A 26,093-nucleotide genomic window follows, 5' to 3' on the forward strand; every position below is an offset into this window, starting at 1 on the left:
TCTCGCTCTCTTCGTTTCTCTGTTTCAACCGAAACAGATCCAGAGAGATATTCAATCCCCTCGTTTCCTCGTTTCGATTGTGGACACCCCTTATTATATGCATGATTTAAATGGTTAAAACAGTATGTATGTGTTAATCATGCATTGCTGTAAATAATAAATTACGTCTTGCTTATATATAATATAGTGAAGCCTTAAGGAAAAGATTTCCGTTTTTATGACAATTAAGCACATTTTCCCAACTGACTTATTCTTATTACTGTAATGTAAAAATAAAATAAAATAAAAATGTAAATAAAAAAATCAGACATAAAAATAATATATAGTGTATATATAAAATGTTTATATCCTATAAAAATTATAAACTCAAAAAACTATATCTATCACACATCTAGTGTGTACTATATATATATATATATATATATATATATATATTTTTTAAAAGTAACATTTCTTGATGCATTGTGGTAATTAAATTTTTCAAGAATGCAAAAACTTTTTTATGATCCTAAAATACTGTAGATTTCATTAAACGTACGGTATTCCTGTACAGCTAAAGGTCTGTAGTAGGAATAACTGATCTGCAACATATACTCATAATGCAAACAGGAAGGGTGCTTAAGAGTAAAATATGTCAACGTAAAAACAGTTTGCCAGAACTGTAAACATGGTTTTGGATTAGCTTCAAGATTCTCCAATGTTGAGATGATGCCGGGTTTGTTTTGGTAGTGAGTTTAAACAGAAAAGTGGAAGAAGAGCGAGATCAGGCATTAAAATCCAACCCAGACATTTTCATTTCTCTGACATCACTCGCCTTCGTACCACAGATGGTTCTGTTTCAACCACAAGCCAACATGTTCACAAGCCACTTTCTCTCGTTCAATCCTCCTTCCTATTCTATAGGAAATAGTTCATTTTAGGTGAGAATGTGGGCCTACATATGTATGTTTGTCTGGACATGGACTAGACATTCATTTAGCCTAGCTGTTGATGAAATGTTCAGTTTAACCAGAACAATACAAACAGGAGAAAGCAGTACCTCTCGTGCCCTACAGAGGACGATACACACCAGCTCAGTGTGCAGTGCACTTACCAGCAACACATAGGCTGTGCTAAGAACATAAACATACTAGCATACTACTATTTCTCCAGTATATAGTATGTAAATTAATGTTTGTAACATTACAAATATCTTTAATGTCACTTTGAATCAATTTAATGAGTCCTTGCTGATTCATTTATTTTAAAAAACCTTACTGACCCAAACTTTTTGAACAGTAGTGTACTATTTTTAAACTTAATATGTACTGTACATAATATACTGTATAGAAAGCAGTACACTAGTAGTCCATTCCACACACAGCCAACGAATCAAAGCAGACATGCAACAAAAATGATATAACACACATGTTGAGGTATGAATTTTTATGTGAATAAACCCACGCTCACTGAAAACCAAACACACACACACACACACACACACACACACATAGTGTGAATATACAGCTCAGCTCACGTCAGTCAAATCCAGAACAATCATTAGTACCTTTCAAAAACCATTGACCGTCCCAATGCATGTGAGCGCATTTCTACTGCAGTAAATGATGTGCGAGAAACCTTTAGTTGCATTCGTTGGGCAACACCAGCGTTTATGAACCTTTTCTGTGTCACGCTTGACACATCCAGCAGCATTATATACATTTACGGGTTTTGTATTGAAGTGCTCTGCACAGATTATATCATGAACTCCTGTAATAGATGTGTGGTAGCGTGACGTCTAATGCTGCGAAAATACTCCCGGGCTTTTGTCTGCAGAATGATGACTCTTCATTTGAGGTGGCACTTGAGTTGAAAGACGAGACTCTGTTTTGACCTTCCAGGCCACTTGAAGATTCACCTGGTTCCAGGTGAAAGGTCACGTGAAGGAATCTCCCGGCCCAGAGCGGCTCCGTCCAGGTGTTGAGGCATTGCTTTATCCTGTATTGTTTTCTCTCTGTCCTGATACGGTTGATCTTCCCATCACAGGGAACATGAGTCCCGGCGGCCATCTTGAATGCGTCTGTGCCGCCTGATTTCGAGAGTGAAGCTGTAGGGGTTTTTGTACCGTTGAATAAAGGCCATTCATGGTGGTGCAAGTCAAAATCCAATCTGGGTACGTGAGCAAAGGATCGATCCTCTCGCCAAAAAACCTGACTCTGTAATGAAAAAGAGTTGAAATCATTTATGAGGAAACTGTACTGGCGACGGCGCCGTCACAAATCAACTCAGCTGACATTTCTATCAAAACAGCCACTTTCATCTTTATCTTTTCCTGTGGGTTGAGACATTAACTGATTCCAATGTCATAAACTGTCTCCACTGAGTAATTGAGTGACTAATTAATCGGTCTGGGCGGTTTATACCAAGTGACAATGGAATTATGGGATAGGGATTGCTAGTAGATTTCACATATGTGACCCTGGACCACAAAACCAGTCATAAGGGTCAATTTTTTTTAATTGAGATTTATATGTCATCTGAAATCTGATGTATGGTTTGTTAGGATAGGACAATATTAAGAGATACAACTATTTGAAAATCTGTAATCTGAGGGTGCAAAAAAAATCTAAATATTGAGAAAATCACCTTTAAAGTTGTCCAAATGAAGTTCTTAGCAATGCATATTACTAATCAGAAATTAAGTTTTGATATATTTATATGATCTTTAATGAATATCCAAATGATTTTTGGCATAAAAGAAAAATCAATCATTTTGACCCATACAATGTATTGTTGGCTAATGCTACAAATATACCTGTGCTACTTATGACTGGTTTTGTGCTTCAGGGTCACAAATAAACAGAAACACATTGAATAATCATGGACTTTTCATGAAGTCGAATGAGTTTTTTTACAGTGTACAGTTCATACCACAGCATATTGTGTGGGGATTGTTATGAAAGAGAATTGCTCCAACAAATGAGGACATAGAAGAAGAGAGAGGAAAGCTGAAGAATGGTGAAAACGTGAGAGAAGTATGACTGTTAGCGAGGTGGAACAGCCGTAAGAGCTGCTCTCACTGGAGGGGAATCCCTGGTGCAGGATCGTACCTCTGCTCTGCTGTGTTCAGCAGGATGCCAGGGGTTTGTTTACATGTAGTGCCACTGACTCTCCAGCCCCATATTCACTCCCCCAAGACCACCCAGAGCCGCTGAGAGACAGACACAGACAGAGAGAGAGAGAGACTTTCATGAAACAATGTTGAAAATGCTTGTGCTGAAACAGTGATACTTGTTTTTAAAGATTAATTTATAAATAGAACGTTAAAAAGTACAACATTTATTTGCTTTTGTAACATTATTAATGTCTGTACTGCCACTTTTGATCAATTTAATGCATCCTTGCTGAATAACAGTATTATTTTCTTTTCAAAATGTTTTTTGTGTGTGTTAAATTAATCAGAACTGAGAGGGAAAATGTGATTAAATGTCATAAATACAACTTGAAAGTCCACAACAACACACTGTTGGTTTCCTTTTCTTCAGGCAAAATATAATTGAATATATATTTATTTAGATTTTGGGCTGAATCATCCTTTTCATTTTTATAAACCAAGCTGGCTTCAGTTACAGGCTGGTTGTACATTTTGTCCCTCAAACATCTAAACATTCAGACTTGATGTACCTGGTGGTCTGATGCCCATGTGCGACTGTCCATCCATTACAAAACCTCCCATTGGCTGACCATCAGGAGTGTACGGGCCGCTGTGACCTACTGCGCACACGCACAAACACACATGCATTACACTCATATATTACACAAGAGACAGTTAAGGTCAAACATAACTACGCCAGCCGCTTCCCAGAGGAAATGTGTAAACAGAGGCGATGTTAACAACACTCCCCTTCCAGCTCAACCAGACCATTTACTGAAACCAAACTACAAAAATGGGTCAGAAAAGATCATTTTGTAAGCATCCGTTTGGGTAAATGTCTTTGAGGTCCATTGCAATCAGCAAGCCTTTATCCTTCATCCTGAGTGTGAGTGTGTGTGTGTGTGTGTGTGTGTGTGTGATGGCTAAGGCTGAGTTCAACTACTTCATCCTGAAAAACATTTTTATGGGCACACAGCACACAGTCTTCTGTTTAGAATAGCACAACACAACTCAATCGAAAACATGTTTGGAGATATACGATTGGTCCATTTTTTTATTTAAAACATGTTAGTTTGATTTATGTATATATACTGTATACCGTAGTAAAAAATTATATATTTAAAATACATTTATTTCATACTAAATATATTTCAAACCTGTTAAAATAAAAATGATAATTTAACTTTATTTGGAGTACTACTTGTGCACAATGCACATTTCTTAATATTAAGCCTAGAATGTGTTTTAATGTCACTATTAATAAGGATTGTATGATCTCTGTCTTTAAATGGAAGATATTTAGCTGAAGTACTTGCAACAGTTCCACTTTAGCACAATCAAATATACTTCAGCATGTCTTTAGCTGGATTTCAGCACTATTTCCACACATTAAGTAAATTAAATACAAAATTAGTTGTTCCAGTTTAGCAGACTATAAGCATACCAGTCTAGTATACTAAAAGTACAATTGCACGGTATTTTTATTTAGTACATAAATATGTACATGTATTTGTAGTATACTTAGCATGAAATAAATGTATGTATCTCAAATATATTTATTTTTCACTAACATATATATATATATATATGTGTGTGTGTGTGTGTGTGTGTGTAAACCATACACAAACAGTTTTTAAAAAAATACTGTAATAACAGTAAAATTGTGTAAAATTATTACAATTTTAAGTAACTGTTTTCTATTTGAATACATTTTAAACTGTAATTTATTCCTGTGATGTAAAGTTGAATTTTCAGCATGTTCAGAGATTGTTTTAAAACTGCTGCACATTAAAACCTTTCAATTTGAGCCGTGGTTTTAAAAACTTGATGCTCATGGTGTAAAGCACAGAAAAAAACCCTGAAAAATGCAATGCAACAGCCAAATCTCGCAAATATTTGCATAAACCAATAATTAAAATATAGTGAACGGTTTAGCTCTGAGAATTGAAACAAATAAGATCTGAGTCAGTTTACAAGGCACTTGCCTGCACGGTTGGACTGGTCGATCATCGGTTGGACGATTCTTCTCCTGGCGTTGATAAACCTGATGAAGCAAAGGAAAGAACAGGGGTGAAAACATTAAAAAAAGCACATTTCTGTTTTATTAACGCTGCTGGCTTCTGTCAAAGGCAAACATCATTAAAATTATTGCTCATACTTATGATTATGGATTTGAACAAACCCAGAGTATTAAACTTTGGCGTGCAACTCATCCAGCACCGCTTGTGCTCCAGACATGAGTGATTCCTCAAATCATGCCGCTTATTATGTCTGAAATCATCAGATTTATGCCTGGTGGACAATAAAATGGACGAAAAATCCAACAGACTAGCCATGTGTAGAGACCAGAATAACAGAGATGAAAGCCAGCAAGAAACACTTAGCAACATCATAGCACCCACCCACAACATGCTACTGGCAGCAAATGTTTTAGAAAACTTGTTTATTTGTAAACAGAACATAAATGAAGAAGTTCCACAGAACTTCAATGCTTTCCGCATTTAGTCCCATGCTACGCTTGACCTCTGACCCCCTGACTCAGTGACCTCACACCCCGGGCAGCAGCGCAGCTCTGCTCTTTCTCAGCCTAAAAAATTCCCCGTGACCTCTGACCGCCGGGTGCCAGGGCACAAGTCCACACATGATTAATGACTGCTCTGCATCTCCCCAGGTGCTTCGCTCGCATTTTAACCTTCACAAAGGAGGGGAAGTTCTACGTTTCATTCATAGGAAGTGAATTACACACTCTGTGAGAGGTGTCACCATCTGAAATGTTAAACAGCATATGACATTAGAGTTAAGGCTGCGGAGAAGCCAACTTTGACCTGACATAAACATTCACAGTATTTCCTTATTGCATTTAAATTGAACATTTATAATGTTACAAATTTCAAATAAATACTTTCTTTTTTCCATCAATAAATCCTCAAAAAATTACCACGGTTTCCACAAAAATATTAAGCAGCACAACTGTTTTCAAAGATTTCTGAAGGATCATGTGACACCGAAGACTGGAGTAATGATGCTAAAATTCAGCTTTGCATCACAGGAATAAATTACATTTTACTATATGTTCACATAGAAAACATTTATTTGAAATTATAATAATGTTTCACAATATTTTTACTACATTTTTATTCAAATAAATGCCTTGGTGAGCATTAAAGCATTAAGAAATGCACCATATATTCCCCTAGCATCCTACTATTCACATTGCAATGTTTTGTATGTTATGCATTAGTCTTACACACAAAAAACTATATTAAAATTTTATAGAGATCACATGGAAAATTAAAACTGCCAATTAAAAATGGATATGTTAGAAGATTTTATAATAAATTGTACATATTATATTGCACACCACAGCTTGAGAAGCACTTCTCTTGAGTAATGCTGCATTAAAAGCAGAGATAAACAGGAAGAGCAGCGTTAGAGGTCGAACATTCAGAGCAGGTACTATAAACGCTTTTGTGAGGTTGTAGAGGGCGAGCATCTCTCTCAGCTCCGCCCGTTAGGTGACCAATCAGAGATAGGAGCCGTATCCCCAGCGGGGATGGGCCCGTCCCACTCTTTAAGGGGGTTAAAAGCTGACCCCTCACTGAACCCCTCTTCTCACCACGAGACCAAGTTTACGAGCTTCATGCCTCTGCCTGTTCACTCCAAACACACACACACACTCGTACACGGCCCAACACGCACACCAAACACATAACAACACTACGCAGCAAGTCAAATATTTGGGGGCCCTTTCTGGTGCACAAGGGAGCAAAGAAACACATAGTACCTTTCCTCCACAATCCAACACTGAACAAACCTGCTGTGCCAAATATACGCTTATATATTACTGTATAATATACCCCAAAATATGCAAGTATTTGAGAGAAATATATGCAATTATAAAGAATAAATTCTTAAATATTATAAAAAATATTAATAATATTAAATTATAAATAATAAAAATTTATCATATAAAAATAAGAGAATTAGACATAAATATATATATTTTTATTTCTTTTATATATAAAATTTTATATGCATAGATAAATCTACTCACATTTTTTTATATTTATATAATTACATATATATATATTAAAAATTATATATTACTAAAATGCTACAGTACTCTTCTTAAATAAAATAAAAATACATACATTAAATGTATCTGTATGTTTATATGTATGTGTGTGTGTAATTATGAAATTTACTAGCAATTTCTGAGTTAAAGTTGTTACAATTATATATATATATACACACACACACACACACACACAGATATATAGATAGATTAGATAGAAGTAACAACTTATTATATTTTAAATATTATATTTTGCTTTTTAATACTAAATATTTACTTGCAAATTGTATTATCCATATAATTTATGTGAAAAGTTTAATTAAAATCAACATTCCTAGGCCTCACAGTTTATATTAACTCACCATACAATATTTGTAGCCTCAACTCAACAACAAATGTTCCTGTCTGGACACCATAGACATGAAGTGTTCTTTTAGTCCCACTGTATTGTGAGTTCATTCGGAGGACAGTGTGTGTGTGTGTGTGTCTCCACGTTTAAATAAACCAGTCCAGCTGTTCCCAGTGATAATTTCTGTTTAATTTGACAGCAGCTCGTTTTCGCCCCTCTCGTTCCCTCACCTGTTTCCTCTGTGCGACTGGAGCTGCAGACATACACACAGCACTTTCTGCGCTCTTGTTTGTGTTGGGCTTTGAAGAGCACCTAATGTATTTTCACTCTGGTGATTAAAATGCTAATTAGTTGTCATTTTGATTATGAAGGGCTCTTGAGGTCTGGATTTGGTTTACAGTGATGAGCCAAAAGCCAAAGACGAGAAAATGTTCTGCCAATTAAAATGTACTTCGTGTAATAGAATCTGCTTTTATTAGTCACAGAAATTATTAGATATGACGTTATAAACCTGAGTACAACCACAGTCCAACATGTATATATTTTTAAAATATTAAATAAATGTTAAATAAATAGTAAAAAATAAATATTAAGTAAATTATATATATGTGTGTGCGTGTGTGTGTGTGTGTGTGTGTGTATATATATATATATATATATATATATAAATTTCCCTTTCTTTCTTTTGGTGACTTATATACTGAAATATATATCCATGCAGAAATGTTCCCATGAAATCAAGATTTCACAGGTCATTTCCCTCCACATTAAGAGCATGCACTCTTTAAAATAACACATCTTCTATATATTTTTTTTTTTTTGCAGTAAATGGTTATCAAGAACCATTTTTCACTGTATGGCGTTCTTGAGCCGACTAGTGCTTCTCAACTGGAGGGTCACTCACAAGGAGTGTGCAAATTATAAAAGCAATTTTAGCATGGAAAAAAAGATAAATGCTTAAACTAACCATGTAATCGTGCAGTTAGGATAGCAAAACAGATATGCTTATCAGCTTAAAAGTTGATAGGGAGGAGAAACTCTTCCTACATCTATGGCTGTTGACGTCCAAGGCGGTCAAACACATATTAATCTGTGAAAGCTGGCCGATTTAGACAGATGCAAACACGGACAGGTTGCATGTCGTGCCTAAAAAACATGAACAAAACTACGCAAGCTCCAAAAATATGATCCAGACTACATGAAGTAAGGGTTCAGTTGCTGCAAGCACAACCATTGTAAGCGGTGACCGCAATGTGTTTTTGTGTGGTGAATGACTGGCTGCCGAGAGCATGAAGCCATAGAAATTCAAGAGACATTTGGAAACCAAACACTCGACTATAAAAACAAGCCTGTTGAGTTTCTTTAAAGGATGTGTCTGTCTGTCTGTCTGTCTATCATCTGTACATTTGTATTGTATTGTATGTACTTTTAAAGAATAAAAGTTCTTTGATGAACTTGAAAAGGTTCTACTAACTACATCATGCTGTAAAATCCCTTTTGTTTCTCATTAGAAATAATAACAAACTTCACACTTGCTCATACTTTCACATCTGGATTTGTCTGATCTGATGAGCATTTACCAGTTGTTGACCTGCAGGATGGTCAGTCCAGTGTCCTGGGCCAGCTGCCTCTTCTGTTCCTCAGAGGGGTACGGGTGCTGCGGGGCACAAACAAGCACAGTATGTACATGTTAAATATCTATCTGAAGTTGTCACAAAATAGTTTTTAAGTGACACAGAAATATACAAATATTGAGATATAAAAAGAAGCATAAAACCAGGAATGTGCAATAAAGTCTAAATAAGGTCAGTTTTGATTTCATGTTGATTTTAACACATTTTATGCTTAGATTATAAATTCATGTAAATTTATCAGAGAGTCAAACGTACGGCCACAAAAAATGTTCACAAGATATAATAGAGGTATGTTTGAAAATGTAAAAAAATAAAATAAATAAATGCAAAACTGGAATTGGAATCTCTGGATTTTTCAAATGTATTAAAATGTATTTTAACAAATATTAAAATCTCAAATTAAATTGTAATTTAAGATATAATATGTATGTATAATTGTATAAATTATTTTAATATTTAATATATAAAATATAAGTAATTAAGATTTACACAATTAAGATTTAAGATTTATATTAAGATTTTAATAAAACTTAATCATTTAATATATATATTTATACACACACACACACACACTATTTAATAATTTATATGATATATTTAAGAAACAATTAAGATTTACATCATTAATACACAATAAAATGTATTTAATGAAACTTTAAATCTCATGTTAAAATGTAATTTAATACATAATCAATTGTTTTAATAATTTGTTATATATTATATAATTAAGATTTTTTTATCTTAAAGACATTAAAGACATCATTAGACTTTAAAAGATTTTAATACATTCAAATGTAAATTTACATATATCAATTATTTTATTAATTTATATTAAAATACACTGTTTACTATATTTAAGATCTATTACATTTTAAAATATACTAAAAACAATTATTTTAAATTGTAATAATATTTCACAATTTAACTGATTTTACTTTATTTTAAATAAAATAAATGCAGCCTTGGTGAGCAGAAGAGTCTTCTTTCAAAAACATTTAAAAATAATGATAAAAAAAAAAAACTGTACATGAAACAATAAAAACAACACAAAAATCAGCAGTGCTTGAAGAATCAGGTTTCAGCTGCCATTGTTCCTCTATTGAACTGTGTTTTGCGTCTGTTCTGTGTTTGCATGTGCAGCCAAACAAATTCCTTGTGTATCTTGGCAAATAAAGCGCTAAACTCTAAAGGAAAGCCCATTCGCTAATCGGAGAGTTGCCAGATGGGATTTAGACGCCAAGCCACAAAGTCATTACAAATTGCTATCCTGTAACCAAGGGTGACGGCTCTAGCAACCACCAAAGCCTTTCTCTAAACCCAGAGGATACGCACACAGTGACAGAGGGGGTCTCAACCTGTCATTAGACAACAACCGATCCCGGGTCAGCCGCCTAAAGCTCAAGGAGCTCTATAAATAAAGAGGTGTGCGTATTAAACTGATCCTGGAGCAGGGGGTTTTACAGCAGCGACTATAAACACCTCACCCATGAATGACTCTCTCTTAACACCTGTTGCATGCCGAGAGCTCTGGTAGCAAATGGTGGGTAACTTTACGAGCGACTGAGCCATGCTGGCTGGAGGTGTGTGTGTGTCCTGTGCAACTCAATGAAGAGTTAAAGGTGTGTGTGGGGTCATTATCCTGTTTACAGAGGCAGTAAAACTGTTAGGGCTCTAATGATCGGTAATTCAGGGTGAACGGTACTTAAAAAGACTCTAAAACACACCCAGCTTCACCCGCTGCAGCTGTGTGTGTGTGTGTGTGTGTGTGTGTGATGGTCTCTGTATTGTACTCAAACACCGCGTCTAGACTTTAGACCACACTCTACCTAAACTCTTGTATACCAGCATTCAACTGATGGGTCACAACAACAAAAAAATCACAGACAGCAGGGGACAAAACAATAGTAGACACAAATATTAAATCAGTCATGGTTAATATGTGACCCTGGACCACAAAACTAGTCTTAAGTCGCTGGGGTATATTTGTAGCAATAGCTAACAATACATTGGTTTTTACAATTGCATTGCTAAGGACTTCATTTGGACAATTTTAAAGGAGATTTTCTCAATATTTCGATTTTTTTGCACCCTCAGATTCCAGATTTTCAAATAGCTGTATCTCGACCAAATATTATCCAATCCTAACAAACCATACATCAATGGAAAGCTAATTTATTCAGCTTTCAGATTATGTATAAATCTCAATTTTGGAAAATTGACCCTTATGACTGGTTTTGTGGTCCAGGGTCACATATAATACTTTTGCATATTTTTGGGCATATACTATATACATACACAAATATAAATAAAGACGTTAAACTTAAATATAATTGATGTATAATTGTATTATTTTATCTTCATTTAATATTTTATAGTTGTATTAATAATATTATTTTTTCTCCCCAAATGTGTTAATACTTTTGCACATTTTGGGGCATAAACAGTTCATAGTAATATTATATATTAAGTATATAAATATATAAAGTAATATACCAATATTTAAACAATGTGTGTGTGTGTATACACATGAAGTATTACAATAAAGAAATGATAAACAAATGTATTTTATTCAAATATTATTATTATACTGTATTTTTATTTAATATTTTATTAATATATAATTATTTTAAATAGTAAAAATATTTCAAACTACTTTGGATCAAATAAATGCAGGCATGGTCATCAGAAGAGACTGAAATCTTACTGTTCAAACACTTGGTAGTGTATATACATTGCTATATTCTTGATTATTTAATTATTTATTTGGTATATAAATACAGCTTTATAGATATTAAATATACTTTTACTTAACTTGCAGTGTAGCAAATTACTTTCTCAAATGGGTAGCTCTCTATACTCTAAATTAGGAGTAGCTTGTTACTTGGCAAGCTAGTTTTAAAGTAGCTTCTCTGACACTGCATAAAACAGATTTTCATTTTAAAAAGATGTTCCTACAAAGGCCCAGCAGGCCGACTGTGATTTTCATTAACTTTGCAGCGCATCCCAAAGCGAGGCTCTCTGTTTCATCTCTCTGCGTCTCGTCTTCGCCTCCCTCCCCTCTGCGTTTACCAAAAACGTCTGGCCGTGATGAATCACCTCTCCTTTCTTTCATTCTCCCCAGCATTTTTCTTTTCCGCATCCCTTTCTTTTCACGGGCAAGGACGGAAATTCCCCGTAGGTCTAGCAGAGCCGGGTCCCCAGGAGGAGCTGTCAGAGCCGTAATGGATGGTGTTTTGATAACAGTGAGTTCGACCCTGGAGAGACCCCGGGGGGGGAGGAACCCCAGCAGATCCATCCTCAAAAAACATGCCCGTGCAGTTGGGCTAAATGAGGTCCGTCGCGCCCCCGCCCCGCCCCCACCATGGCCCTCCGCTCCTCATTTTTTGGGACTGACGTTAATTGCGGCGCCCTCATTACAACCAAATGCTCCAGCGCTTCAAAGGAAAACTATGTCTGTGGAGAAACCGGCTTAAACAGTAGCATGAACAGCCTAGAAAGTATAAATGAAGCCCTAAACAACAGCCACTGTTAAAGGTGGGTGTTAAATAAGGGAAATCCCTGTATTCCCAACTCTCTTATATAGTGGCTTTGACTGAGACATACAAGAAAACGTTCAGCCACAGAAAGAAAATTACATCATTTCACAACCCTGCCTCATATTTGCTGAATGAAATCCAGCACTTGTTTCCTACTCATTTTGGGCTGCTGATTCCAAAAATAGTGCCTAATTTTGCTCTTGCATGTCATACTTTCTCACAAAATATATGAAATTCATAGCATTTTTGCTTTCGACAACCATTTGTAAGAAGTCCTGTATTATCACTTCATCTTCTGAAAAACTGCCATAAAGACATAATTTCCAGGAGAAAAAAATTAAAATAAATAAATACATATATAAATCAATCTTCATTTATATTTTGTGGGGAAAACTGAATTTTTTTTATTGATATTTTTATATACATTTTACATACAAGATTTTAAAAAATACAGACACACACACACACATTCAAAAGTTTGGGATAAGGAAGATTTTTTAAAGTTTTATGCTCTTCAAGGCTGTATCTACTTGATCAAAAAAAATTAATTTTGCTAAATATTATTGCAATTTAAAATAACAGTTTTTTATTTGAATACATTGTAAAATGCAATTTAATATATTAAAATGCAATTCCTGTGATCAAAGCTTCAGTCTCAGATAATCCTTCAGAAATCATTATAATATGCTGATTTATATGTAATAAATGCTGGAAACAGTTATGCTGCTTAATATTTTTGGGGACTTGTGATACTTTTTTCAGAATTCTTTGATCAATAAAATGGTAAAAAAGAACTGTGTTTATTCCAAACAGAAATTCTGTGTTACACACCACTATTCAAACGTTTGGGGTCAGTAATTTTTTTTTAAATTAATTAATACTTTTAATCAGCAAGGATGTGCTAAATGGATAAAAAGTGGTAGTAAAGACATATTGTTAGAAAAGTTTTCTATTTTGAATAGAAAAGTTATTTGCATTTGAATTTGAAGTTCTTTTAAACTTTTTATTCATCAAAGAATCAAAGAAAAAAGTATCACAGATTCCAAAAAAACTATTAAGCAGCACAACAGTTTCAACACTGGTTATAAATCAGCATATTAGAATGATTTCTGAAGACACTGAAGACTGGAGTAATGAGGCTGAAAATTCAGCTCTGCATCACAGAAATAAATGAGATTTAAGATATTAAACCAGGAAACCAATGTTAGAAACCGCAAAAATATTTCACAATATTAATGTTTTATTTCTGTATTTTTGATCAAATAAATCTAAAGAATCTTTTTCCCTTATAAAGAACCTTTTCTGTATTTGAAAGGTTCCATGGATGTTCAAGGTTCTTCACAGAACCATTGATGCCAATAAAGAACCTTTATTTTTAAGAGTGTAAGAGGATCTTTTGAACAGCAGTGTATAAATATATACAGCATCACCAAATTAGGTCATATTTGGCCAAATCAAATATTGTGGCAAAAATTTTTTTTCTAAATACAGATCCAAACCTGCATATTTTTGGGACACAAAACTTAATGCAGCTCTTTCTCATGCAACAATGAACTGTCCAAAACTAAAAAAACAAACAGTAAAAGTTAAAACAAAAACAGTAAAAGTAGTCAAAATTACTCATGCATTATGAAGAAATGACAGCATATGGGTCTTAAGCAACAGTAAGAACGCAGAAAATAATGACTGGGTGAACTATTCCTTTGGTCTGCGCTGCAGCAGAATTAAAGGGTAATCAGCGAGCGGAGGTCTGCGAAATCACATCTACCGCTGACAAACACGAATATGAAGACTGAAAATGATCAGAGCCTGGGAAGAGGCAGGGTGGAAAACATATGAATTCGGTTTTGCATGCGCTTCTCGTGTTTCTCAACTTCAAACAGCAGGATGCAGTAACGTCTGCGATGGTGCTGCATGGTGTTTGTGTGACTGCTGGAGCTGAATGGATCAGGCAACTGTACGGGAATAAAGGTTGGGGGCGTGTTCTTTTACACCCACGACCTTTGACCCCCTAATGATCTCAGGGAATGTTGTAATGTCATCTATCTGCATGCTAACCACCTTATTCGGCGCCTGAAGGAAAGCCCTCGCGTCTACAACGTTTCATTGTTCACCTCCAAATCACTGAGGTATGTTTAGGTGTTTGTGCGCTGCTACAAAATATCTGTACAATAATGTCATGTAATTGTCGTCATGTTAATTCATAAGTTGATCATGCAGTGGTTTAGGCCTGTACTTTCTTCTCATATAAACTGATTTCAGCAGGGTTTGGCACTGTTGCTAAATCACACAATAGCCCAAATGAGCATTTGATACGAAACATGCAAAGTAAAATGGTCTCACTATTTTAACACTCCATATTGAAATAATTATAAATATATCAACACTTCATGCATTTTATTCACCATCTTGGATAGATTTTTTTCCAGCTTGTGCATATGGGATTGACTCCTCTTTGAAGGATATTTATGATTCTGCCAATTTGGCAAAAATAAAGTATCTAATTTTCTTTGCCGTTCAAAGGTTTGGGATCAGTTTGGGATTTTTTTTAAATGAAAGAAGTCAGTAAAACAGGGGAGAAAAACACAGTAATTTGTGAAATATTATTACAATTTAAAATAATTATTTCCTACATGAATATATGTTAAAATGTAATTTATTCTTGTGATGCAAAGCTGAATTATCAGCATCATTACTCCAGTCTTCAGTGTAACATGATCCTTCAGAAATGTTTTTCTTTCCAACAATTCATTGCATCTTTACTGAACAAAGTATCTATTTCATATTTCATTCAAGAATATATGTATATGTATATATATATATATATATATATATATATATATATGGCTTTTGAATCCATGTGGCAAAAACTATATATTTCCAAATATATATTTTTTAAATATTTAAAAATATTTTTGCCAAAAATATATTTGCTAAAATATGTTTATTTACGTAAATATATTTCCTACCAAAATATATTTTGATAATTTTTGTATATTTTTTAAAATCTATTTTAGAAATAGAAATATATTTAAAAGCATTTAAAATGTATATTTTGATTAAAATGTATGCAGTGTGGTTAGCACATGTTTAGCTCATTCCTGTCCTCTCGTGACTCCCAACGATAATAAAAATACAAAAGAATAAAAGCAATCTGAAAGCAAAAGAAAAAAACCTTCTACAATCCTTCCTTCCTTAATGTTGGTTGCACAGACAGCTTTATGTTCTGCTGCTTCACATCTGCTTTCAAGAAGGCAACAAACTACCCACTAATTACTCAATCTAAATCACAGCCTTTATGTGGGACGCATATGAGCTAGTGTTTATGAGGCAGTGTGAGCGCCTATTTGTTTGGAAGGAGATTCAACAAGTTTCTGAATGAGAGAGAACGAAAATAAGGCTGTAGAAATGTCTGCTCAGTTCTCTGAAAGCAATATCACTGATTACATATTCAAAGCGTGAGGAAGGGGGAGGGGCTCACAGTCGCCCCCGCCCACTTTACCATGGAAACCGTTATCACACTTTACACATGACAACAGTAAGGAAACCCTGCCTGTGTTTCATCCCAATATATCGTTACACCAGTCATTAGTGCATCTGTGTGTGTGTGTGCATGCTTATGTGGTTTATGAGGACACAAATTTGTATAGTGACATGGGTATGACAGAGGTATTACAATATGAAGGTGGTTTATGAGGACACTGCCTATGTCCCCGTAATTCAAAAGGCTTAAAAAACATACTAAATGGTGTTTTTTTTTTTAATCTAAAAATGCACACAGTCTCCTGTGAGGGCTAAGTTTAGGTGTAGGGTTGGTGTAGGGCAATAGCACACACAGTTTGTTCAGTATAAAAACCATTACGCCTATGGAGAGTCCCCATAAACCACAAAAACCAACATGTGTGTGTGTGTGTGTGTGTGTGTGTGCACTAACTAGCCTCTAGGCAATGTGGGAGCGTCACTGAGCTTGAAATAATGTAGCCGTGCAGGTACAGACACGCCGCATGAGCTTCTTATCTTGTTCTGTGCATCTCTAAGCTGTTTTATAGGTTTATATCTGGGTATTGATGACCTTAAGTTTACTAATAAAGAAACTTTAGGTTACATGATAACTAGTAATGCACATTCACACGCACTTTTATTAATCTTAACATAACTGAACGTTAATATTTCTGAAAACCATAATTCTGTAATTTACATTTATATTACATACAGTTGAATGACTTTTGGCTTTATTTCAGCACATTCCGGTTTGGTTTTTACTCTATGAGAAAGTAATATGTAATGTAAATGAAGATTATAAGAGCTTGATTTGCATAATCATTGGGAAAGCAGAGAGGTGTTTTACCGTGAGGTGCTGGAACAGCCATGCTCTCATGATGTTGGTTGCCACTTTGGGAAAAATGCCTCTTTTCTTGTTGTTCTTCCTCTCTTTATCAGGGTCTTCCTCCTCTCCTGTGCTCGGAGACGCAACACTCTGATCCAGAAAGTCACCTGGGCAAAAGAAAGCAATTACACAGCATTAACAGATGTGAGATAATATTCTTTGTATTTGCATTGGCTGCATTTGTTTTCATTTCTTTGTAATATGCTTTTAAACATTTTAAAAGGGGTTATAACATTTCAAAAACCTTCTAATAAATGCAAAAGCATATTTAGTTTGATGGGTTTTTTTTTTTTACTAATAAAGTACATCACAAGTACTTTATTCATTTTCATTCATCATAATTTGAGCATGATTATCATGCTGATCGTTTCTTTCATCACAACAGTATGATTGCATTACTTTTTAATTACGCTCTAAATACATCATTAGAACTAGAATTATTTGAACTTCTGTTTAATATGGTTTCAACATCTCTGATGTGTTTTGTTAGCAGTTAGTTTTATTTAAGCGGTCATATCTCGAGGAGCCAAATTCTCCTTTTGTACCGTAACAAACAGTAACTTTTTAGAGCTATAAATGTCCTCCCTTGTGAAAATAACCATTTATTAGGAATAATCACCTTGTTTTGAACAAGTTGTTACAACTTTCTGATGTCAGACAGAAAAAAGCTGCAATGTAAAAAAGTGTTAACATGCAGCTGTTACCTTAAAGAGCCATTTCTACATGGTTAAAGGTAGTTTTGTTGGTATAAATTAATGTATGTAGGTTGATTCAGTGATGTTCAATAATATGAGACAATTATCACATGCAAAGAAGGCATTGAACATAAAAACCGACTAAAAAATCCTGACATAAAACGTTAAAAAAAGTATGACATGCCCTTTTCAAATTCAATCTAAAAACTAAAACAGACATATTACAGTGTTTACAGTAATAAAATTCTTAAGAGCATATAATCAAAAACCTTTTATACTGAAGCATCAGAATGAGGGAACAAAACGTCATGAAAATAAAATTATAGCCTTTTTTTTTAAACAAATTTGACAAAAAAAGTCAAAATGCATGCATTTTATATTAAGTCTAAAAACAAAAAAAAAGTATAACAAATGTTTACAGTATAAAAAGTCTTAACCATTAATAATCTTAAAAGCATACTAGCTCTTTAGTTTTATGCATCAAAAGTCATGAAAATTTAATTTTAGTTGTTTTTGGAAACAAAATTGACATAAATAAGTTAAAAGGTTTGACATGGCTCCTTTAAAAAGCTTAAAATAAGAAAAGTCAAGCAAATGTTTGCACTATTAAAAGTCTTAAACATTAGTAGTCTTAAAAGCATATTGAGAAAAACAACAGCCCTTTATGTTTATGCATCAGAAAGAGGGCACAAAATGTCAAGAAAATGAAATGTGAACTGTTTTTGAAAACAAAACTGACATAGAAAGTAAAAAGGTGTGACACAGCTCCTTTAAATGTGACAAAAACTTAAAAAAAGACATCAAGCAAACGTTTACAGTATAAACAATGCTCTAGGACATCATTTAACCATGTGTTTGTCTGTTGTTTCTCTTTCTCAGGTAGTGAGATATTTTGTCCGAGCCAGACTCACAGCTGCTGCGCTGAGGCACAGCGAACAAAACACACACACACACGCGCGCGCACACACACACACACACACACACACACAGATGCGGTGCTCGGGGAAGTATGTACTCTGGTTTTTATTGGCCATGGTTGGTGCTCAGAGCAGAGGAGCCCAGAGAAGAGTCTTTATATCCATCATGCACCATTTCCTGTCCAACACACATCCACACACACACACACACACACCGAGCGACTGCAGTTATTTAGGAGCAGTCTACCGGTGTGTGTACTTGAGTGTTTGTGTGTGCGTGTGCAGTCGGAGACCCCCGTGGTGGTGCTAAAGTGTAAATGTATGCTAGAGATGACAAACCTGCAGCAGATCTGTTTCACTTGGCACAGAAGCGAGGCCTTCGCAAACGCTCGCGTGTATATCTGTAGCGTAGCGTGTGAGTGTGTTACCGTGCTCACTGCTGTTGTCTCCATTGTGTGAGCCGGGCCGTCTGCCGCAGGCCGCAGGAGCTTCAGAAGAATGAACAGATGCGGCGGCGTCTTCCCTCCAGAACGCCTAGAGAGAGACAGACAGGTAGACAGAGTAATAAGCTGCGTTCGGCGTAATATACGATTGGTTAAGTACAGTATAGCGCCGCATACCAGAGGCGTGCTGTAAGGAGTAATACAGAACACATGCTGCAAGAGCAAACAGTTGAAGAGCGCTACGGACTGCTGTATATAAACACACGTGTGCATGCACGCACAAACATCTGCGCAGAAATTATAAGACAAACAAACGTACTCACATACACGCACGGGATATTTTGAAAACCCATCTTGTTGGCTTTAACCGAGCGAATGAAGCGGATGGATACAGTCCTGGACGCTGACTGGTCAATTAAGCATTCAAACTGTGCTAAAATACATAATACAATAACAGCTACGACGTGAAACACCTGTGCATCTGGCCAGTGTGTGTATCACTGCATACTGCACATACAGACCAACTATGAATGCTGCATGTCAGTGACAGCTAAATATTTTTATTATGTAGTAAAGATGCAATCTGATCACTGTGTTGCATTTAACTGACACTTCACCTAGAGAGAAATGTCTTAACCAGGGGTGAGCAACCATTCACACACGAGTGATAAGAGCAAGATGGATTAATATTAGAGGAGACTGGGGCTAGTTGTCACAATTTTGACTCCAATTACATACATACATACATATATAATGTAAAAAAAATTAACTTTGCTGTTTTATTGTCATTTTTGGTGGGCAAAAAAGTTAAAGAATTTATTTGCAGTTAAAAAAGCACAAATATTCCAAGTAATCACTCATAAAAGCTGCATGCATAATAAATATAGACAAATTTCGGAAACCTATATATGTAATGTAAAATATGTGACCCTGGACCACAAAACCAGTCTTAAGTATCACGGGTATATTTGTAGCAATAGCCAAAAATACATAGTATGGGTCAAAATCATCTATTTTTCTTTTATGCCAAAAATCATTAGGATATTATGTAAAAATCATGTTCCGTGAAGATATTTTGTAACTTTCCTACCGTAAATATATCAAGACCTATTTTTTTATTAGTAATATGCATTGCTAAGAACTTCATTTGGACAACTTTAAAGGCGATTTTTCCAATATTTTTATTTTTTTGCACCCTCAGATTCCAGATTTTCAAATAGTTGTATCTCAGCCAAATATTGTCCTATCATCACAAACCATACATCAATGGAACACTTATGTATTCAGCTTTCAGATGATGTATAAATCTTAATTTCAAAACATTTTTGAAGTTTTGTGGTCCAGGGTCACATAATTTACAATAATGTATAATAAAAATGTAAAAAATTAAAATCTGAAAATTATATATATATATATATATAAATTATATATATTAAAAATATATATATATTTTAAATTTATGAAAAATTGTCCCTGTCACCCAAATGGAATTACAGAAACATGATGACATTAGTATGATATTTTAGCTTGGATATTTTTGGATATTTTACTGAACTAAACCTAATTTAAGAGGGTTTTGAACTAGGTGCTTAAAACCAACATTCAAAAGTACTGTTAGAGGACGTGATGTGACAACTTGCCCCAGTCAATTATCTATATGTATTTCATTTATTCATTTAAAAAATGTTAAAGTAACTTATATCTACAATCCGAATGACATGTTTTATTCAGTTATGAGTTGTTTAGGAAAGCAAATGCTTCAAAATTGAGTCAAACTAAAGTAAGTGGTTTATTTTTTTGTTATCCAGCGCCAATTGTGCACAGAATAGCAACATAGTTTGGTCTTCTCAGAATTATACTTTGTATAAATAAAGAGATGTTCAGCACAATAAGGAATCTTGTGACACACTTATAATATCTCAAGATTTTTAACAGGGCAAACATAATCCCTAATGTTTCAAATGCAATGATGGTGCCTCTCAAAACCACATCATTAAGAGAAATGCACTGTGAGTTATCGTCACATGACACCAAACTCACAGAAAACAACAAACATGTGTGCAAACAATGCAGTAAACAGAAAAACAATGCTTCGGTGATTTGCATTAGCTATTAAGGTCACACACAGCACACTTGACAATGGTAGATTATTTACATTAAATAATTAACACTTCCCAAGTTTGCAGCATATATATTTTGAAATAACAACATATATTTATTTGCTTTTAGGCATTTCAAGTCCTTTGTCTTTAGCGACCTGTTTAGGTGCTGCAGCAGTTTGACACCAGCAGTTAGAAAGACTGTTATCTAAAACACTTTGTTTACTTTTATATAATTAGAAATGTTGGAGTTTTGAGTAACCTGCTACATAAGACTGAGAATGTCTTTTTACTCGCTGAAAGGTTTCATCACACTTGTGATCATGTTACTGTGTCAGTATATTCAATTAGGGAACGTATAATATGAATTATCATATGATCTACAATAATTTTGTGAGATTTCATTATGCATGGACACTGTAATATGAAGAGTTAAGCTCCATTTAACATCAAAAGAGCAAAAATGATTCATTATAAAATGACAGAAGATTCATTATCTGCTGTTATTTAATACAGACAAGGCGGACGGATAGTCTGCAGCAGTATTGTATGAAACAGGAGTTCCCACAAAAACAAACTGTCCGGATAGTGTTTCAAGGTTGCTTCGCTATACTGTATTTGAGCAGCTGACAAATTTACTCAACAATGAAATTATAACTTATAATGTATTATTTTAGGTGATTTATTTATTTAGAATTTTTAAATGCTCAAATGTTCCAAATAATCTCTCATAAAAGCTGCATGCAAATAAATATAGACAAAGTACAAACATATTTAAAACAGGTTAGATGTCAACTGTCCATTTGCTGAAAAAAAGAAAGTTTTTCTCACCAGAGACCCATTGAAATCTTGATCACATCTTATAGGCCTTTTTTATATTATTTCATGTTCTATGTTAGCTTCTACAAGTATTAGCTTTTTCTTGAAAAAGCTCTAGTGGCTTCCTGCACAAAACATGAATCTACAGCATTCAAAAGCAGAAAGATTTGATCTGAAGACTTGCCTGGTCTGTCCCGCCTGGAGTGCGTGTAAATTCTTCGCCGTCAGATCTGGATCCCCCCTCTTTATCATCCACCATCAGATCAGTGGGCATCTTTCCCTTCAGACAGCTGATGTAGCGGTGACAGAAATTATCACACAGCTCATGTACCTACGACAATAACAGACATTTATCATCGGTGATCGGCCTATATGATATTAACATGATATATAGGCTACGTCGCTCATAATAATAGCCTAATAATATAATAAGAAGAAGAAGAGGAAGAAGTGAAAGTCCAACCTTCTCTAATTCGAGGAGATGAAATCGTAACACTTGTATGGCTTGAATCATCTAAAACGAAACGACATATCAGGTCATAAAAATGCTTTGTGGTTATTGTTTCATCCTGAATTGAATTTTGTAAAGTAGCCTAAAATAATAAGCATTTAAAAAAAAAAAAACACACACAGGCGACCTACCAAATTATCCAAGTCTGGATTCGACGAGAAGAAAGGTTTTTCCGCCCTTATCTGAAATTAAAAAATAGCGATCGTATCGTAGTCCGTAATATCGAGGCACAATTTTCACACAAAATTAAATTGGGCTGCATTGTTGGTTGCCGATATTAGAACAGTTTTTTTGATAATATAATAGTAAACGAGGGTCTGACCTGTTTTGAAAATACTGTAATGTCTTCGTCAAAGGACTCAGACGAGCAGACGTCGCCGGTCACTCCGCTCTCTCTCGGCGTACAAGTCGCTAATTCACATTTCTCCAAAACTAGTGCAAGCAGAGGGAAGAGAGGATGCCTGCAAAACAAATCCCATTCAGTGGCTTTACAGACTCTTTGTGGAGAAAATAACGCTTTGTTAGCACTTTCAGCCTCGAGGCCCTGTCTTTTTCCCCTCTACACAACTTTTATAATAAGAATGAAATATGAAATTAAATATATTTTTATGGGGAAATTAAAGTTATTTTATTTTCAGGTTTATGCTAAATTTATGGTGGTTGTGACAACAGGCAAACAAAGTTAATTCTGGCATTGCTATAATGTGACCCTAAACCAGTCATAAAGGTCTCTTTGTTTAAATATCATCTGAAAGCTGAATAAATGCACTTTCCATTGATGTATGGTTTGTTAGGATAGGACAATATTTGGCTGATACAGCTATTTGAAAATCTGGAATCTGGGGGTGCAAAAAAATCTAAATTGTGAGAAAATTAAGTTGTTCAAATTAAGTTCTTAGCAATGCATATTACTAATCAAAAATTAAGTTTTGATATATGTAAGAAAATTTAGAATATCTGCATGGAACATAATGATTTTTGGCATAAAAGAAAAATCGATAATTTTGACCCATACAATGTATTTTTTGGCTATTGCTACAAATACCCGGTGCTACTTATGACTGTTTTTGTGGTCCAGGGTCACATATCGTTAAAAACTTATGTAAATGAGGGAAATAAATAGTTAATTTGTGCTAAATGCAATCTATTTTATTAAAATCCCACTGTCTACATAAAAACATTTCTATTATTTCAGCATAAAGTAGGCTATAACAGATCATCGTAAAATAATATCACAATATTTCGCTTTGAAATTCTACCCTACAGCCTAACTCAACTTCATAATAAAACACATAGGCTACTAATCCCACATACCCATAAATGGCGTCTTTATCCCGTTTTAGTGCGTCGTTAAGGGGCGACGGGACGCCGGGAGCCGCGGGGAAGTGGTGAAGCGGCGGGCCGTGACTCACATGCACCGCCTGCATCGCTCGGGCCGCGTGAGGGTCCCCGTACATCGGAGACGGGATCCCGACCGCATCCATTCCGTAATGGACCAGATCCTCGTACTGAGCACATTCAAAACGAGGAAGTTAAAAATCAGACCGGGACTTGGTTGTACACACATATTGCAAATGTTGATATAACAGCATCCAAGAGAAAATGAGAAGGGAACAAAGCTCTTATTTGTTTAAAATGTAATAAATTGAGCATCAAAAACTAATGACCGAATTACACCTCAGTAAACAAATTAATTAAGGGCGGATCAGTTTTCATTTTTAGGTTCTTTCTAAATGTGCCAGAAGGTATTATAACTATTAAAACATTTTAAACACATTTTTAATTTTTAAACACATGGAAAGTTTCAGTTCATACCTTATGTCAAATTTAAATGAATGCTATCTTAAAATTACCGTATCATAAGAAACCAACATCTAAACGAAATATTTTTATTAGGCTATTTGCTTTTTATTTCAACTCAGTTTTCTTGTAGCTAACTGCAATTAATAATGCATAATATAGCTTAAAATAATGTAGCAATGTATTAACGGCGTAATTACTCAAATTAATGACGATGTTATGTAGCATTAAATCGGTCTCGGAAAAGTGTCCAACGAGAGAAATATGAGTTATGAACAGGCTGTAAGCATCAAGTTACGCTTTTGGCTGTCAACTAGACTATATAAGGAATTAGTCGAGATAACTGCAAAATAAAAAATACAAATTTGAATTTGATACAAAATAAAATGATTGTTAGACTAAAATGAAAAACGGACAAACAAACAAAACAAAACAAAAATATGGAAAAATATGTGAATTCATTTTTTGGTGGCTTCTCTCGTTGCTGTGTGTATTCCAAAACAACTTAGGTGTATAAACACACATTATTCATTCAAGGAATTAAAGGACATCTGATTGTAATTATGTCCATTTTATCAGCTTCCTAGTAGAATTAGTCTTGACGGCCACGTTTGAGTGTTTTTTTTTTGTTGTTGCTGCGGAGGTTTTTACGCACCCGTTGCGCCATGAGGACTCCGTGTCACCGACTCTCTTTTCTCAACGCGTCCGGATCTCAGTGCAGCGAGCCCGGCGAGTCCCACACCGCATTCAAAACTCTCCCAAACACCCAGCTCAAGTGCCCCTGATGAACAATAACATCGTAATCCACCCAAATTACTCCTGGTCAGCTTTCGCAACAAACGCAAAGCTGGCTATCAGTAAATTAGAAATCCAGTCCTCGACGTTCCGAAATAACCAAAGCGCGCTTCGGATGTCTGCTCTGTTTTTCTATTTCCAATCGAAGATTTGTAGCCAAAGGGTGAAAAAGCAAACTCCATTCGGGTCTTTGATCGCGTGGCTGGTTTATTCTTAATGCAATAACACCTCTATGAGATGTTAGGAGCGTGGAGAGGGAGGAGGAGGAGGAGGAGAGGAGAGGGCATTTGGACTTCTTAAAGGAGACGTAAAGGAAGACCAAAGCGAACCCGTGCGTAAAGAGCGCACAAATGTATTCCGAGCATGCAGGCCACTGGAAAATAGCCCTTTAGAAACCAAATTTCATACCAGACAATATTTTTTCATACTTGGACCTAAGCCAACCAACAGTCTGGAAGTACAAGTTAACGCATGACCATCTTAGATTTACCAGTGGCCACTGTAAAGCAGCTAGAAACCATTTGGTGTCCCATTACACGAAATTAAGATAAAAAAAAATCAATCCTAATAAGGGCACATGATTACATCTACTAAAAGTTTAAACAATTAGAAGGAAGCTGAAATATCTAGTATTTTTACTATGTAAATTTCTAAAAGTGTGAAAAATAGATAAATGAAACACTGTTTGATTTACTAAATGCATCTTCTAATTTAAGTCAGAGAAGGAAAAGGACTAGCAGTGATCTAATGTAAATGGATTTATTCACCATCCTTATGGCGCCTTCTACTGGCACTATTTATGTTGAAAAGATTGCCCCAAGCCTAACACTGACGTGACTGCTTTATACGCGCTTAACTTGAAGCTTTAGACTAAATGCCTTTCTTTATTTTATTTTTATT

The 26,093-nt window shown here is 35.0% G+C and overlaps 1 protein-coding gene across 2 annotated transcripts; it reads right to left on the minus strand.

Annotated features, from left to right (window-relative positions):
- Positions 1-1,412: 1,412 nt before the first annotated feature.
- meis1a (Meis homeobox 1 a) lies at positions 1,413-25,451 on the minus strand. 2 transcript variants are annotated; one of them, XM_079422384.1, is made up of 13 exons: positions 25,054-25,451; positions 23,913-24,106; positions 22,921-23,059; positions 22,730-22,780; positions 22,551-22,601; positions 22,272-22,418; positions 19,155-19,260; positions 17,076-17,221; positions 9,138-9,214; positions 5,119-5,177; positions 3,664-3,753; positions 3,090-3,190; positions 1,413-2,195 (listed from the first exon to the last, which is right to left on the minus strand). In XM_079422384.1, exons 1-12 carry the CDS (start codon positions 25,063-25,065, stop codon positions 3,129-3,131), a joined length of 1,134 nt encoding a protein of 377 aa, XP_079278510.1. In that variant the 5' UTR covers positions 25,066-25,451; the 3' UTR covers positions 1,413-2,195; positions 3,090-3,128. The 2 variants fall into 2 exon arrangements, with proteins under 2 accessions (XP_079278510.1, XP_079278511.1); XM_079422385.1 differs by having other exon boundaries at positions 19,164-19,260; positions 25,054-25,427.
- Between the last annotated feature and the right edge of the window lie 642 nt (positions 25,452-26,093).

This window comes from Barbus barbus (assembly GCF_936440315.1).
Source record: "Barbus barbus genome assembly, chromosome: 7".
In the NCBI taxonomy this organism is placed as follows: domain Eukaryota; kingdom Metazoa; phylum Chordata; class Actinopteri; order Cypriniformes; family Cyprinidae; genus Barbus; species Barbus barbus.